The 13,659-nt window shown below is 46.8% G+C and overlaps 1 protein-coding gene across 2 annotated transcripts in view; it reads right to left on the bottom strand.

Moving 5' to 3' along the window:
• Positions 1-13,659, bottom strand: part of LOC138492597 (coiled-coil domain-containing protein 74A-like) — a 276,626-nt gene that overhangs the window by 203,341 nt on the left and 59,626 nt on the right. For both annotated transcript variants that reach the window (XM_069619879.1, XM_069619880.1), the window contains one exon: positions 3,887-3,931. In XM_069619879.1, the coding sequence (XP_069475980.1) occupies positions 3,887-3,931 (45 nt within the window). The remainder of the gene's footprint in view (positions 1-3,886; positions 3,932-13,659) is intronic.

Raw genomic sequence — 13,659 nt, 5'->3', positions numbered from 1 at the left:
AGAGGAAAATACTTTTTGATGATCCCAACACTTTGCACAAATTGTACTCACTCGAGTAATCAATGGTCTTAAATGTGGCGACAACATGGTTTGTAAAAATGTCTATTGAATACCTTCAATTTTTTATCTCTCATTGATAGTTTATAAATTTTGAATGTTTCTGATAAATTACCCCCTTTATTTATCAAGATGGGACTCTCGCGGGCCCATTGTAAAGAAAAGTTATTTAACCATGTTATAATGTCTCCTTGCTTGGGAGTCCCAGAGATTTTTAAAAACATTTGGTAAATATGGGTTACACTAACAGAGCAGAGTTGCTCTGAATGCTGTTTGGCTTACTTTTTTAAAACTCCAGGATAATGTACTCATGTGGTTTTGACTGAGCTGGCTGGTTGCAATCCTATTTGCTGGTGTTGAATTTGTGGCTTTGCCTGATTGTTTTCTTTTTTTTTTTAACCCTTTAGTTATAAGACAGTCATACATCGAGCGCAAACAGAGCTGAGTAACAATAGAAATAAAGTGTGTACATGTGCAGATATCTTGATATGAGGATAACTAGTAGCAACAGTCTATGTGGCACATTAACATGGTTGGAAAGCACACAAACCCAAAATAATCTCAGTCAGAGGCAGCGACAGAGGTTGCTGTGATTTTCAACGTATAATAAACTGTTTTATAAAAATAATAATCAATTGCAGTTTTTGCTAAGCAGTTTTTCAAACTGCTTTTAATTGAACCGTTCTTGATATTTATTATAAACCTCTTGGGTTGAAGTGCTGCTGCTGTTTTACAAGTTATCAATTTTTGGTGAATTACTTCCATCCCAAAATTCTGCCCCATAGAGCGAACATTATTACTTTTGGAATAAAAGTATAAAATTGAACAAGGCCTCTCTCGGCACAGAATACTCCAATTTCAGCTGCCCGTTTCATTCAGCAAAGGCAATCCTAAAGTAGGCATACCATCTACCTTTTCTACATTTTGACAACAAAAATCCACTTCTATTTGGCTATTCAAATGTATACTGAACTATCAGGAAATATTCTCACCCTTTCTTACTAGGTTTGTCAACGCCACCTTTAGGGAAGGAACGGTCCCCAAGGACATTCAGACGGTAGAGATCACCCCTATCCAAAAAAAGTGCAATCTGGATCCCAAAGACCCGACCAATCTTAGACCCATCAACAAAGCAGCATACAAACAATATCAATCTTTCATCGAAGGAGAAAACATCTTACACTTCCATCAGTCGGGCTTCAGGCCGAACTACAGTACCGAGACTGCCCTCATAGATCTCCCGTCACATATGCTGCAAATCATAGAGGAAGGCAAAGTGGGCATTCTGACTCTACTGGATTTGTCCGCAGCTTTTGACCTGGTGGACAATGGTATAAACAAATACTGAGCCACTCAGGTCAGTGCTCGGACAAAGCGGTGCAATAGTTTCTCTCATTCCTGTCAGACAGGGAAGCAAGAATCCAATGGGGCCATGCACGATCTCCTAAGTCTCCCATCTGGTGTGGTATTCCACAAGGGGCAAGTCTTTCACCATTACTTTTCAACCTTTATGTTAGACCCCTTTATTTGCTCCTGGACGAACTGGGTTTGTTTTTCACAAATTACGCTGATGACATTCAGCTAGTCATTGAAATCAGTGGAGCATATGACAAAGATGCCACAACTCTATCTACGATATACCATCTTGTAGAGGACTGGAGGTCAACAAATTGGCTATGTATCAACGGGGAAACAACCGAGCTAATGATATTTGGCTCAACAGCTATTTGTGCCAAATTGGACACCGAATATACCAAATCTCAAATAGGTAATAACTGCATATCAGTCATTGTGAAGGAGAAGACATTGGGTATCCAATGGAGGCCCACTTAACTCTGATGCATAAGTTAATCAGATGACTAAAAGCTGCAAGTATTCCCTCCATCTTTTGAAAACCATCTGTGCTTATATCTCGAAGGACAATGCAGCAATCATCGCCCGAGCCACAGTGTTGTCTTGGACTACTGCAACTCTCGGTTGATTGGTGCCTCAAGTAACAATGTGGGGAAGTGCCTGTTGATAACAAACAATGATGTCCTTATTGTGGACAATCTTGCAAAACGCGAATACATCACGCATCGCAGGAGGAACCTACACTGGTTGTCCGTTCAAGAAAGAATACACTTTAAAAGTAGGATCCAACCTACCTAAAAACCCTGATACCACAATATCATCCCACCAGAGTACTGCGTTCAGCAGGAAAAAAAAATCATATGCCCAAGATATAAGCGTGACAAGGGGCTAGGAAAATCTTTTGCTGTTAAAACAGCTAAACTCTGGAATCTCATGCCCATCACTCTTACAGGGGACGGTAATCTGAAAACTTTTATGAAAGCTTTGAAAACTGATCTATTTAAGTAATTCCATAGCATCTTCTGATCAACTGTCCACGGTACCAATTTTGTCCTGTCATTGATGGAATGTCCTGGTGTGTGTGTGTCTCAGCTCCCCATGCCTGCGGGCTTTCGGCACTTTATAAATAAACAAATAAAATTTTAAAGTAATCCGCCAAAACACATTTTAATTTGAGGTGATGGATTTTAAAATATTCATATGCTTGGGTCAAAAGCTGTTGCAAACCCCAAGATGTCAGATCTATATTTGCTTCATCATCCGCGTAAAGCAGTGGCCTATATAGATAATCATGTAACTGTGGCAGAAGAGAGGCCTTCCTCCATGCCACCGATATATAAAATCACTCAAAGTGGATAAACAGGCCAGGGAAACAACGGACTGTCACTCCTCTATTTAACTCAAAGCTCTTGGTTGCGTCTCCTCTTTTTTCCCCAATCCCTATTGCTGCAGTAGTTCCAGAATATATCATTTGTATTAGCCCCAAATGGCAATACTTATTTTGGTAAATGTAGCTGATTGTTATCAAAGGCTGGTGAGAATTCTAAATAACATTGTATGGTAAAATATTTCTTTAGGTTTTGAGTCTCATCAACTTCTTGGCGAATGTTTCCCTCAAGAAGGCTAGTAATGCTAACGGTGCAGTGTTAATGCAAGCTAGATATGCTAGGTTAAATGTGCATGGGTTTGCAAAAAGGAAACAGCCACAGTAGTGTCACTTGGATTCCACGTCTCTAATGGGCTCAATAATGGGGACTGGTCAAGCTGGGGTCACTACGTGCACAGCTGAAAATACAAACATGACTTTCTGCTGCTGGTGCACATCATTCCGCAGGGAGGGCATCAAGCTTTTTTTGTTTGCTGTGGCATAAATTAGGGGAGAATGCCTGTAACCAGCTACATTATGTTACTGGAATTTTTGGTCAGTGTTGGCCTCGGAGCACTACACAAGGCATTACATCGGACAAGTAGCAGAGATATGTTGCCCTTCTCCAAGAGATAATTCTAAAGGCTTCCATCGATTCCTTATGATCCCGATCAGACCTGCATGTTGGATTAAGAGTCGACATCGAGTGAACCTGACACAAAACACTTCTTCCTTCCGTGGTTTGGCCACTAACACAGTGACCTCATCCTCACAATGCTTACAGGTGGAATTTCTCACGCTCCATGGGTGTGATCTCATGGTCTCTTAATCCAAACAGGAAATGGGATTCAGAGTGCCTGCCAATATATTCATGTTCACTCAATAATGCGGCTCTGCCCGCCACTGATCTATGTTGAAGTCACCCATGCAACAAAATTGAACTAGAAAATACATCTAGAGGAACAAAATATTTAGGTTCGGCCCCTAAACAGGATCCTACAGACAATAGTGCAAGATTAAAAGCAGTGATGAATCCCAGCTGGGTGATATAACTCCCATGCATAATGAGCAAAAATAAAATGGAAGAAAATTGTTATAGATGTACAGTACCTTTCTCGGACAGCTTCTCGCTCATAATGATTTGATACTGAAGATCTGCAATGAAAGAACAATACTTCCATGTTAGTTCCACACTGCAAATTAGCATCTGCTTAAAAGCACAAACATCTCTCATTCCAACAGGTTCTTTGGTATACAGGGTTAACGAAAAACAAACAACAAATAGCTTTTTCAGTGAAAGGTATATATGGGGGCTGGGGTAAGTGATTGAAAAGGGTGGGGGGGTAATACAGCTGCGGAAATGGGGGATTTGAGGAGGACCCCTTCAAATTAAAAAAGAGAAATTAATTCAACATGTTTTCATTTTTCTTTCACTGAAAAAGTTTTCATTATTTATGTATTTGTTTCAAAGACATGTAACTGTTTCTTTCTATAGCCACCCACCTGACCTTTATCCTAAATCTCCACAAATGTGGCTAGTCCTGCAACACCACCCTTTCTTGCAAGCATGACACAAACAATACAAGCTATCCCTTACCTATATGATTTACACTGGAGAAACACGAGGGTGGAGGGTAGGTGTGCGAGCCAAGTAACTTTACATGCGCAGCATGGCATAGGAAGTGGACCACTGTGCAAAAATGGGGTTGCCCAGCAGATTGAGGCACCATTGTTCAGGTCATTGGTTCAAATGTATAGAGAATGCAATAAAGGTGCTGATTCAGCACCGGGCAGAAGGGCGCATTTACCAATTGCGAGAATAATGGGGGTGGGGACACCCCAAGGGAGGGATAAGGGATCACTGGTAGCTGTACCCAGCACCAAGGACCAAGCGTGGAGGGGAACAAGGGGCGATACACTGCACACATGATAAAATGGACACAGGAGAACCTGGTGCATAAGTGCAGCAAGGCAAAAATCACAGGTGAGTGGTCTCCATGGGGATGCTGTGGATAGGCCTTTTACAGCAGGCCAATCAGAACACACTGCGGACATACCGCGACTGATGGGTGGAGGTAGCTGATTTCTGGCTGCTTGGCTCCAGCAGACCACTGTCTCTGGGAACAGCACCGGATGATGCAATCAAGGTTGGTGAGCCAGCCCCACAGTTACTCGTGGCAGCTGGGGAAATCAACATTATCCAGGAGGCACTTGCATAAAACCAACAGCTGTTTCAAATCGCCCCTTGGCCAGTGGGCATGGGAACAAGGATGCAGGATGAAGAGGCAATCCGAGAGGAGCCAAACAAACAGTAAGTTTTGGTGTCCCTGAAAAGCAACAAGTACACAGTGTTTGCAAGGTTTCTCAACGGGCAGTTGCAGTGTGAATGTCTCCCTTCCCACTAGTTCAGGGTGTCTCCTATTCCTTTTTTTGTGGTGCTGACCAATGGCAGACAAAGATCCAGAGGTCAGCACAATTATGTTGTTACTAATAGCAAATAGTTTACGGGGTGGCACCACACTGGGAGGGGATGTACCGGGTGAGGGAAGGTCTGTTTTGCTCCAATCATGCCCAACTAACATATGCCTAGCTATAGGGGCATGAAGTATTCTAACCAGTCAGCTTTGTGAGAATAGGGACGACATGAATTTTGAAGTGCAACTATTTCTAACTGTATGCACATCTTATTAGCTGTATAAAAGTATTGTTCGCTGTGAGCGAGTTTGTCAGCTCTCATCAACCAGTTCTATTCCACTTTGCCATTTGATTTGTGCTTGCCCAGCTGTAATAAACAGCATTACTTCTTGCCTGGTGTACGCTCCTTCTTGGACTCTTACTGGCAACTTATTGATTACATGCCCATAGGGGACTCCTGTTAGATTTTGGAGGCCGCAGCAAGAACCTCAGTTCCCTCAGTCAACTGAGGGTATTCCGGCCGCCCTCCCTGTTGGTGAGGGTCCGGCAACCGCAGATCATTTTGACGCACAACACTGAGGAGGCCCTGCAGACGTCGTGTTCACGAAAGTCTGCCTGGTCCCGAGCGCCTCCCATGCTCAGCGGGAGGAGTAAGCCAACACGGGAAGCTCAGTGCCGAGAGGACTCTAGGATCTCTTGGACACATGAGTGTATCCGTGCAAGAATGTGCTGTATTTTTGTTGCATGCCCACAAAGGGGGGGGGGACTGTATTTCATGGTGTTTAGGATGCATCCTCAATGTGGGCGGATGATCGGCCGTAGTAGTAGTAGATTTTAGAAGTGGACGTGTGTGAGCACACCTGCGTTAGAGCAGGAGAGGTACGTAGTGAGAGGGGAAACCTGTTAGAAGGGACTTGGCTTAGTGCCGGCGATTGTATATTTGTGCTATTTTGTCATGCAGTTGTTGAAGCAGTGTTTTGATGGAGTAGAAAGAGACACACGCGTATAAGGGGAAGACTGGTGAATGAGGGCGAGTGTGGGTGATTTTGGAAGACAGTTATAAAGAGGAACGGGGAAGATATAAGATGGGAATAAAGAAGTGGGAGGAGGTGATTGGGATAACTAGAGTATAGAGGAGGGACAACTAAATAAAGGAGATAATGGCCCATCCAGATAGCCCCCTCAACCATATGTGTGAAGAATTACCCTAATATTGTGGTAAAATAATAAAGTATAACTTCCAGTGGGTCCAGGAAACTGCAGGCCAGTGTTTCCATTTATGGCCCAGGGAGGGAACGTTTGATAGTGAAATAATAGAACATGTGTTCATTTATTTATTAAGGAGATATAAAGGCTATAAGTTAAAAACCCAGCAGAATATATTGGGACTCTGGAAGTTGTATGAGGAGAAGGGGGAGCCCACGAAGAAAGAGGCAGAAGGGGCTCAGGAAGGGGACCAGCCTAGTGCCCCTGCCCCCACCCTATGGTGCCTATCCGGCATTAAAATCTCTGGCAGGGTATACCAACCTGCAGTGGGTGCGAAGGGGAAAAAGAAGAATAGAGACATACGACTGGATGATGCACACGAAAAGAGAGAGAAGAAAAATGCCTAGCGGACATTGAAAAGAGCACACAACAACTGGTGGGCGCACTATTAGTGAAGATTGGCAGAGAAGTGAAAGGGGAGATGATAACGGATGGACATTGGGGAGGATACTATTCAAACTGGACAATGAGAAACAGGGAGAGGAGACAGAAGTGGAAGACGAGGACAACATAGTGTTAGAAGAAGAGGTAGGAGAAGACTTAAGCAATGGAGACAACGAACAGTGGACCCCTGATAGCGAGAGGCGAAGGGAACGAAAGCAAAGGAGAAGGGGGGGTGGGAACGCAAGGAGCCCAAGAGGGACTGGTCGAACGTCCTTCAAAGCAGGAAAGAGAAGGTAAAGACAGGACTAGCACAGGCGATAAAGAGGGGACGGGGGACCGAGCCCTGGGCAATGCAGATGCCATTATAACAGAAGGGAAGAGGGGATGCACACTACGTACCATGGCAGACAATGGACCAAGACAACTTAATATGTAGCCTGCCCTCCCTAATGGTCGGGGTCAGCAAATGGATGTTTGCACTTGAGAAATAGACAGCGGGGGTGACGCTAGCAATAGGGGACATGAAAAACATTTACAGCCATAATAGGAGAGCGAGAGGATAAAATATGGGAAGAAGCGGGGTACAAAGGGGTGAAATAGAGTACTAATGCACACAATGGGGCTCCATTCAACAACTGCCGATCCCACGTGTGGAAGGTCCCCAGTAGCCTGTACCTAGATAAATCAGACTTGGGGGTGGTCAGGGCACACAAGACGAAGCCTGAAGAGGACCCTGCAGAGTACAGGTCCAGAACCTTTAGACATTGTGAAAACACGAAAGCCCTGGGATGAAAGCATACCCTTATTCTACCATATATTGATCAAAGGATGGCCAGTGGACATCCAGGTGTCCCCAGACAAGATTGTAGAAATAGAAGCGAAGGGATGGCCAGAGATACAGGCAACGATAGTGCACTAGTGTAAAAGGTAGCAAGAGAGCGAGAGGCAGGCAGCAGAAAAATGCTACGAAGGCAGAAAACAGGGTGGTGCAAAAGATATTGGCACGATATTGGAGGGGTCAATACTCATACCCGACGGTGCTGCCGTTGTGCCTACCCAACAGGGAGGGATTCCTGTGGAGAACATATCCCCCGCAGGGGGGGTAATGTGCCACCACTGTACGCCCCACAATGGGGAGCTCCGCAGCAGGGGAATTCCATACAGGGGTGGTTCTTTCTAATGGGGAGAGGGTACTGTGAGAAACCTGAAGGTGTCTCCCTAGCTAGTCGCCGGGGATCTGTCATCCAGGACATGGCCCTCGCTATTGGATCCAGTATGGGGGTGGACCAGTGAGGGAGGATCACCTGGATGGGGGGTCCTTGGGGAGTGGGACACCGACAGTTGAGACATGATTCCAAAAGATCAGGACTTGCCCGACTCCCTTGGAAGCAGACCCATAACCCCGGTTCCGAGTGCCAGCCAGTCCCAATTGGGACCTTTTGGACCCTGTCCTGGCACCAGTGGCACCAGGCTCATAAAGATGCCCAGTCCCAGCGCTGGAAGCGCCGGGCTCATAATGCTTGGGTGGATTTACCTGCAGCAGACCATGCTGCTTACTTACCTGCCAGTTAAACCCCTGATCCTCTTCTGTTTGGGACTACTTTTCCTGTTGGGTGGGGCAGGAGCCACTCCCTAGGTTCAGAACACTGTAACTCTTCTGGAAAGCAGGAACTCTTTTCTTACCTAGGCGTGGCTGTGGAAGGAGACACCTAAGCACTACAGGAGGCTATTTAAACCACACCCGATGGATGAACCTTGCTTTGCGTTATTCTGCATTCTCTGCAGCAGAACGCTCATCGTGTCTTCTGCTTCTGATCCTGGGCCTAAGGGAACAAAGGCTTACCATCCTGGAATCCAGTCTTCAGCAGCACCTGTAAAGACAAAGAAAGAACAGGTTAGCACTACGGTCTTCAGTGGCAGCGCATCTCTTACCTGGTCCATCGGCTGTCACCAACGCCTCGCGCTGCATTCCGGCATCTGAAAGACAAAGGCTTACCTACTCTTCGCATGCTCCGGAGGTCTTCGCACTGCATTCCGGCATCTGAAAGACAAAAGCTTACCAGCTCTTCGCACGCTCCGGAGGCCTTCGGCGCTGCATCCCGCATCTGAAAGACAAAAGAAGGTGCGTTTAAAGACATTGGGCAACTTTATTACTCACGTGCCATTACTCCTTCCCACGCCGAATCCAGTGGGTATTCCAGCACCGTTCAGCTTCTCTAAAGCTCCGAACTTGTACCTGCAAGATAAAAGGGACAGTTAGTGCGCATCGTGAAGCAGGCTACAAGCGCTTACTTACGTGCTTCCAGGCGCTTCTATTCCTCATGCGGGTTCGATCCTCAACTCTCATCAGCCCACCATCCGCCTTCGCCGGAACCCTGCAAAACAAGAGATATCATTACAAAAGACTTTTAAGACATTTGAAGTGCCCAGAACTTACCGTTCGTGCAGTTAACGACGGACAGCAGTCCTCTGAGGTCAAGAGGCCTGCACCCTTATCCAGTGAAGAAACTGGTTACGGCACCCTGCCCCGAGGCAGATGGAGAGCTCGGCGTTCACTTACCTAAGGTGAGGGTGTTAACCTTTGGGGTTCTACAGGAGAAGAGAAAGGGAAGAGGAGAGAGGCACCCAATAACCCCAGTTCATTAATCCCATATTTTCTATCTGCAGACATCTTACTCTTCAAGTCAGACATACAGTGCACAGAGGTCCAGCCCAAAGAGCCAACCGTGTGTTACACATCACCTTTGAAGATACGGCATTCACCCAGTCAAGACCGGCGCCTCTGCGGGAATCAGGTGAGCGTTACAATATCCCTGCTTTAAACACATTTTCCCCATCCTACCACGTAGGATATTCCAGAACACTGCCTCCCTCCCCTTTTTCCGACACCAACACTTTTGCACAACACGAAATACAACAGACTAACACCCACATGCCCCAATACAAGGGTCAGGCAAATGACCAGAATCACACACACCTGACGGCCCTTTCCCTTCCCCACAGGGATAAAAGGTGGAGCACGAGCGCACAGGACGAGCCAGGGAGACCGCACGATGTGAGGGCTAACTCAGCATGGCAGTTCAAGAGGAGGCGAAAGACGGCGCATACCGAGAGGTTGACAAGGAGAGAAGCGACCTTGCCCATTCCGATCAAGGCCCGTGAAACCTCTGCAGACGGAAACATAAGACCACGAACAAAGGTCAGTGTGTGTTGCAGCAGATGTCAATGGTACATGAGACCCTCTTCCACTGATAACCAAGCCGGGGAGAGATGCTGGTCTCCATGGTACCAACCTTGACTCAGTGGAGAAGAAAGCCAAGTGGTTCATCACAGCTGGTGAGTCGAGGGAAGAGTCGATAAGATACCGAAATGTGTTTGAAGGAAAAGTAGCGAGCAGCTAATCTGAACTTTGAAAGGTTTAAAGGAACTATTGAGAAAGAGGGGGGAAAACCCGCAACATAGGCATCCGGCACCACGTGGGTGCTCACGCAGGAAACTCTGGGCGATTACCCGATGGTAGAAACTTCCGTAACCAGAAGGCCTTGGGAAGAGGCGAAGAGAGGTCAAAGTGGTCATACAGGGGTCTTGTAAAATCCTCTGTACCATCGAAAGTCTTTGACCGAAAGATGACTGAAAACTAAGGGAAATTAATCATGCATGGTGAAAATTATTATATGAACAGTGTGTTGACAGGAATGAACCCAACGGAGAGATGTCCACAGTGAAGACATTAAGATTAGTGAATACAAGAAAAGCCATTGCAAACCCAAAGGAGGAAGCTAGCTTCTGAAAAAGGGGTCTGAACCGAACAAGGGAGATTTAGGGGTGGATCATCATCACCCAAAGTTCATTGAGAAAGGAACTGTTCAATTGATTTGTTGAGTGCGACTAGTGAGGCGTCTGCGCCCGGAAGAGGGGGAGCCAGGGGTGAAGTACTCACCCAAAGCCACACGTGGAACAGAACGGTTTGTTTATTGTTGAACCCATTAGGCCCTTGAAGGCAAGAAACTTTTTTTTATTCAAAAGAGACTTAACCATCGAAGTACCGGATAGCTGGAACCGAACTATTGGCTCGTGCTGAGAAAGCTTGAGAGTGTGCTGTGCTCCAATGCACAAAAGGACCACACCCATACCAAACACCCCTCCCAACCATGCTGGTAAACAGGCTCCAAGTTTACAAAATTAGCCCAGCTGCACACCATTGACTACTGGGAATGTACAAAAGGACCACACCCACACCCAACCCACCTCCCAACACAACCATGCTGGCAGTCGCTCCAGCAGCAGTTGGGCTGAGGAACCTGCAAGGAGGGATTGAGGATGAAGCAGCTGAGAGGCAGAGGAGGTGGCGTAGGTGCAGGAGGCGAATGAGGAACCAGTTGGGCATGCCTAACATCAATGTCCAGCTGGCAGCACCCCGCAGGCAACCACCAATACCCATTATCAGGGCCTCGCCCTGGAACCTGACCCCAAGCCAAATCCACACCTTACACCGGCTTGACAGGGAGACCATAACATCAATAGTCACCCTCATTCATGACATCAGCAGCCTGATAAATATACAGACTGCAATCCCCCCCTTGCGGTAGTGTCAGTACTGCACATACCAACACACCATGGGTGAGCTGCACGGACTGCCACAATCCTGTTTTTCCAGGGACTAGTTCCAGGTACTGAATGCACTGCTGCACCATGTGGCAGACCACATTGCCCTACCTACCCCGAACCTTTACCCAGGTTAATGCCACCAAAGTGGCCTTCCATGCCCTGGCAGGAATGCCCAATTGCATTGGTGCGTTAGATTGCACCCATGTGGAGTTGGTGGCCTAACATGCCATTGGGGCCGTGTATAGAAACCGCAAACAATTCCACTCCCTCAATGTGCAGATGGTCTGGGATGCGAACACCTCATCACCCATTGCTGCGCATGGTTTCCGTGATCCACACACGACTCAATGAACTCCACGTTGCCAGGGTACATGGCAAGGCACATCCAAGAGCACCCCTGGATGTTGGGTGAGTAGAATCACCAATGCAGGACCTCTATATAGTGGGAGGGGGAATAGGCACTCACCAGAGTGCACCTGGATGTGCTGTTGGGTGAGTAGAATGACCAATGCATGACCTATGGAGGGTGGGCGTCCCTTATTCCAAAGGCACGGAACGCATGTACCAAACGGGCATATGTATCACACCCAATACCTATCAATTATAAGTCAAATGAGGCAAAACTACCACATGTACCAGAATGCATCAAATAACTTACAAATGTGCCTGCTAAAAGACTATGCACATCCCCCACCGCCTGCTTCACAGACAAGTGAAATTAATGCAAATCTACACACTATCAGCATTGAACCCCACAGCAGGTATCCAGTACATTTGCCTACACAACTGGTCAGCAAGCCCCAAGTGTTCATTACAGGGCTTACACACACCTCAACTTGACATTTGAGCACTCAGAAGATGTTGAGTAGCACGTGAAGCAGGCAAAACACACAACATGAAAGAACAATGCAGTGGGATTGGGCATCAATATGTGAGAGACATCAAAGCCAACACACACATGGGCCACATACGTAGGCCTGCAGGAAGCTCGAGCTTGCCCCTGCTGGGGTTGTGCCGGACACCACACACCTTACATGCACCTGACTTACCGATGCCACAGAGCCATTACAGGTTTCTGTGGCACAGGAAGCCAGGTGCCGGTAAATTTCAAGTCCCCCTAACCATGGAGTGCCACAGCACGCAATGGGGCTATGTACATGGAAGGATTGTCACCGTTGAGAAAGAAGCTGGTGCTCCCCTGAGCACACTTCCTAGTGGGCTAGCCGCACACAGCAGTGTGAAGCCACTTGGGTGCTGCAGGTGCGGTAGGCAGATTGTTAGCACCGTACAAGATGCGAGGCTCCTAGTAGTCAGCCATGCACCCTTGTTTCCATACAAGCAAAAAAAGATTTAGAAGCATTGAAGGCATATTGTAGTATGACTGCAGATAGTGGGCACGTCAAACAGTCTCAGATCGAATGAGTGACCAAACATTTGAATATGGTAATGGTATTACATGTGACATAGCAACAATCACTAGGGTCATCTGTGGCATGTGCTACGTATTGTGCTAATTAAATGTGGGAAATGTGTACATGAACACATCACTGACATGAGATTGACACCACAATGATTCAATCCCCATTCTGTCACTCCCATGCAGTTGATGCCCGATACCCCCTCACGCCATGGCTGATGACACCCGTTAGACGGTCATGGAACATGCATGAAGAGACCTACAACCGTGCACATATCCGTACACAGGGCACTATAGAACGGACATTTGGACTACTCAAGGCAAGAATCCGCTGCCTCAGCAGATCCGGCAGTGCACTTATGCATAGCCCCATCAAGGTTGGCAAGATTGTCTTGGCATGTGCAATGTTGCACAATATGTGTATTCGATGCAACATTGCACTACCCCGGACATGGACCCTGCTGAGGAGGAGGATGACGAGATACCAGTGCGACCCCTGCGGGAGGCCATGGATGGGCAACATGCACAGGATGCACTGATACACAACTTCTTTTGAACACTACTCAGAAGCACATGGTGCACAACTGGTGACCCGTATTTTTGAGCACTTCTATTAAAGACTTAATACTCACGCAGAAATCGAATGTCCAGTCGTGATTGATATGCAGACCCAAGTGTATTGTTAATTAGACATTTGAAAAACAGGTGCACCATCAATACACGCCCCAATTTACCCTGCCCCTCCCCAACTTACTCTTCCAACCATGAAGTCACCCTCCCGCTCCCCAACTTA

Source organism: Ambystoma mexicanum, chromosome 10 (genome assembly GCF_040938575.1).
Source record: "Ambystoma mexicanum isolate Mex_15411 chromosome 10, UKY_AmexF1_1, whole genome shotgun sequence".
In the NCBI taxonomy this organism is placed as follows: domain Eukaryota; kingdom Metazoa; phylum Chordata; class Amphibia; order Caudata; family Ambystomatidae; genus Ambystoma; species Ambystoma mexicanum.
The sequence above is the reverse complement of the archived record's forward strand: the minus strand, read 5'-3'. Positions and strand labels throughout refer to the sequence as shown.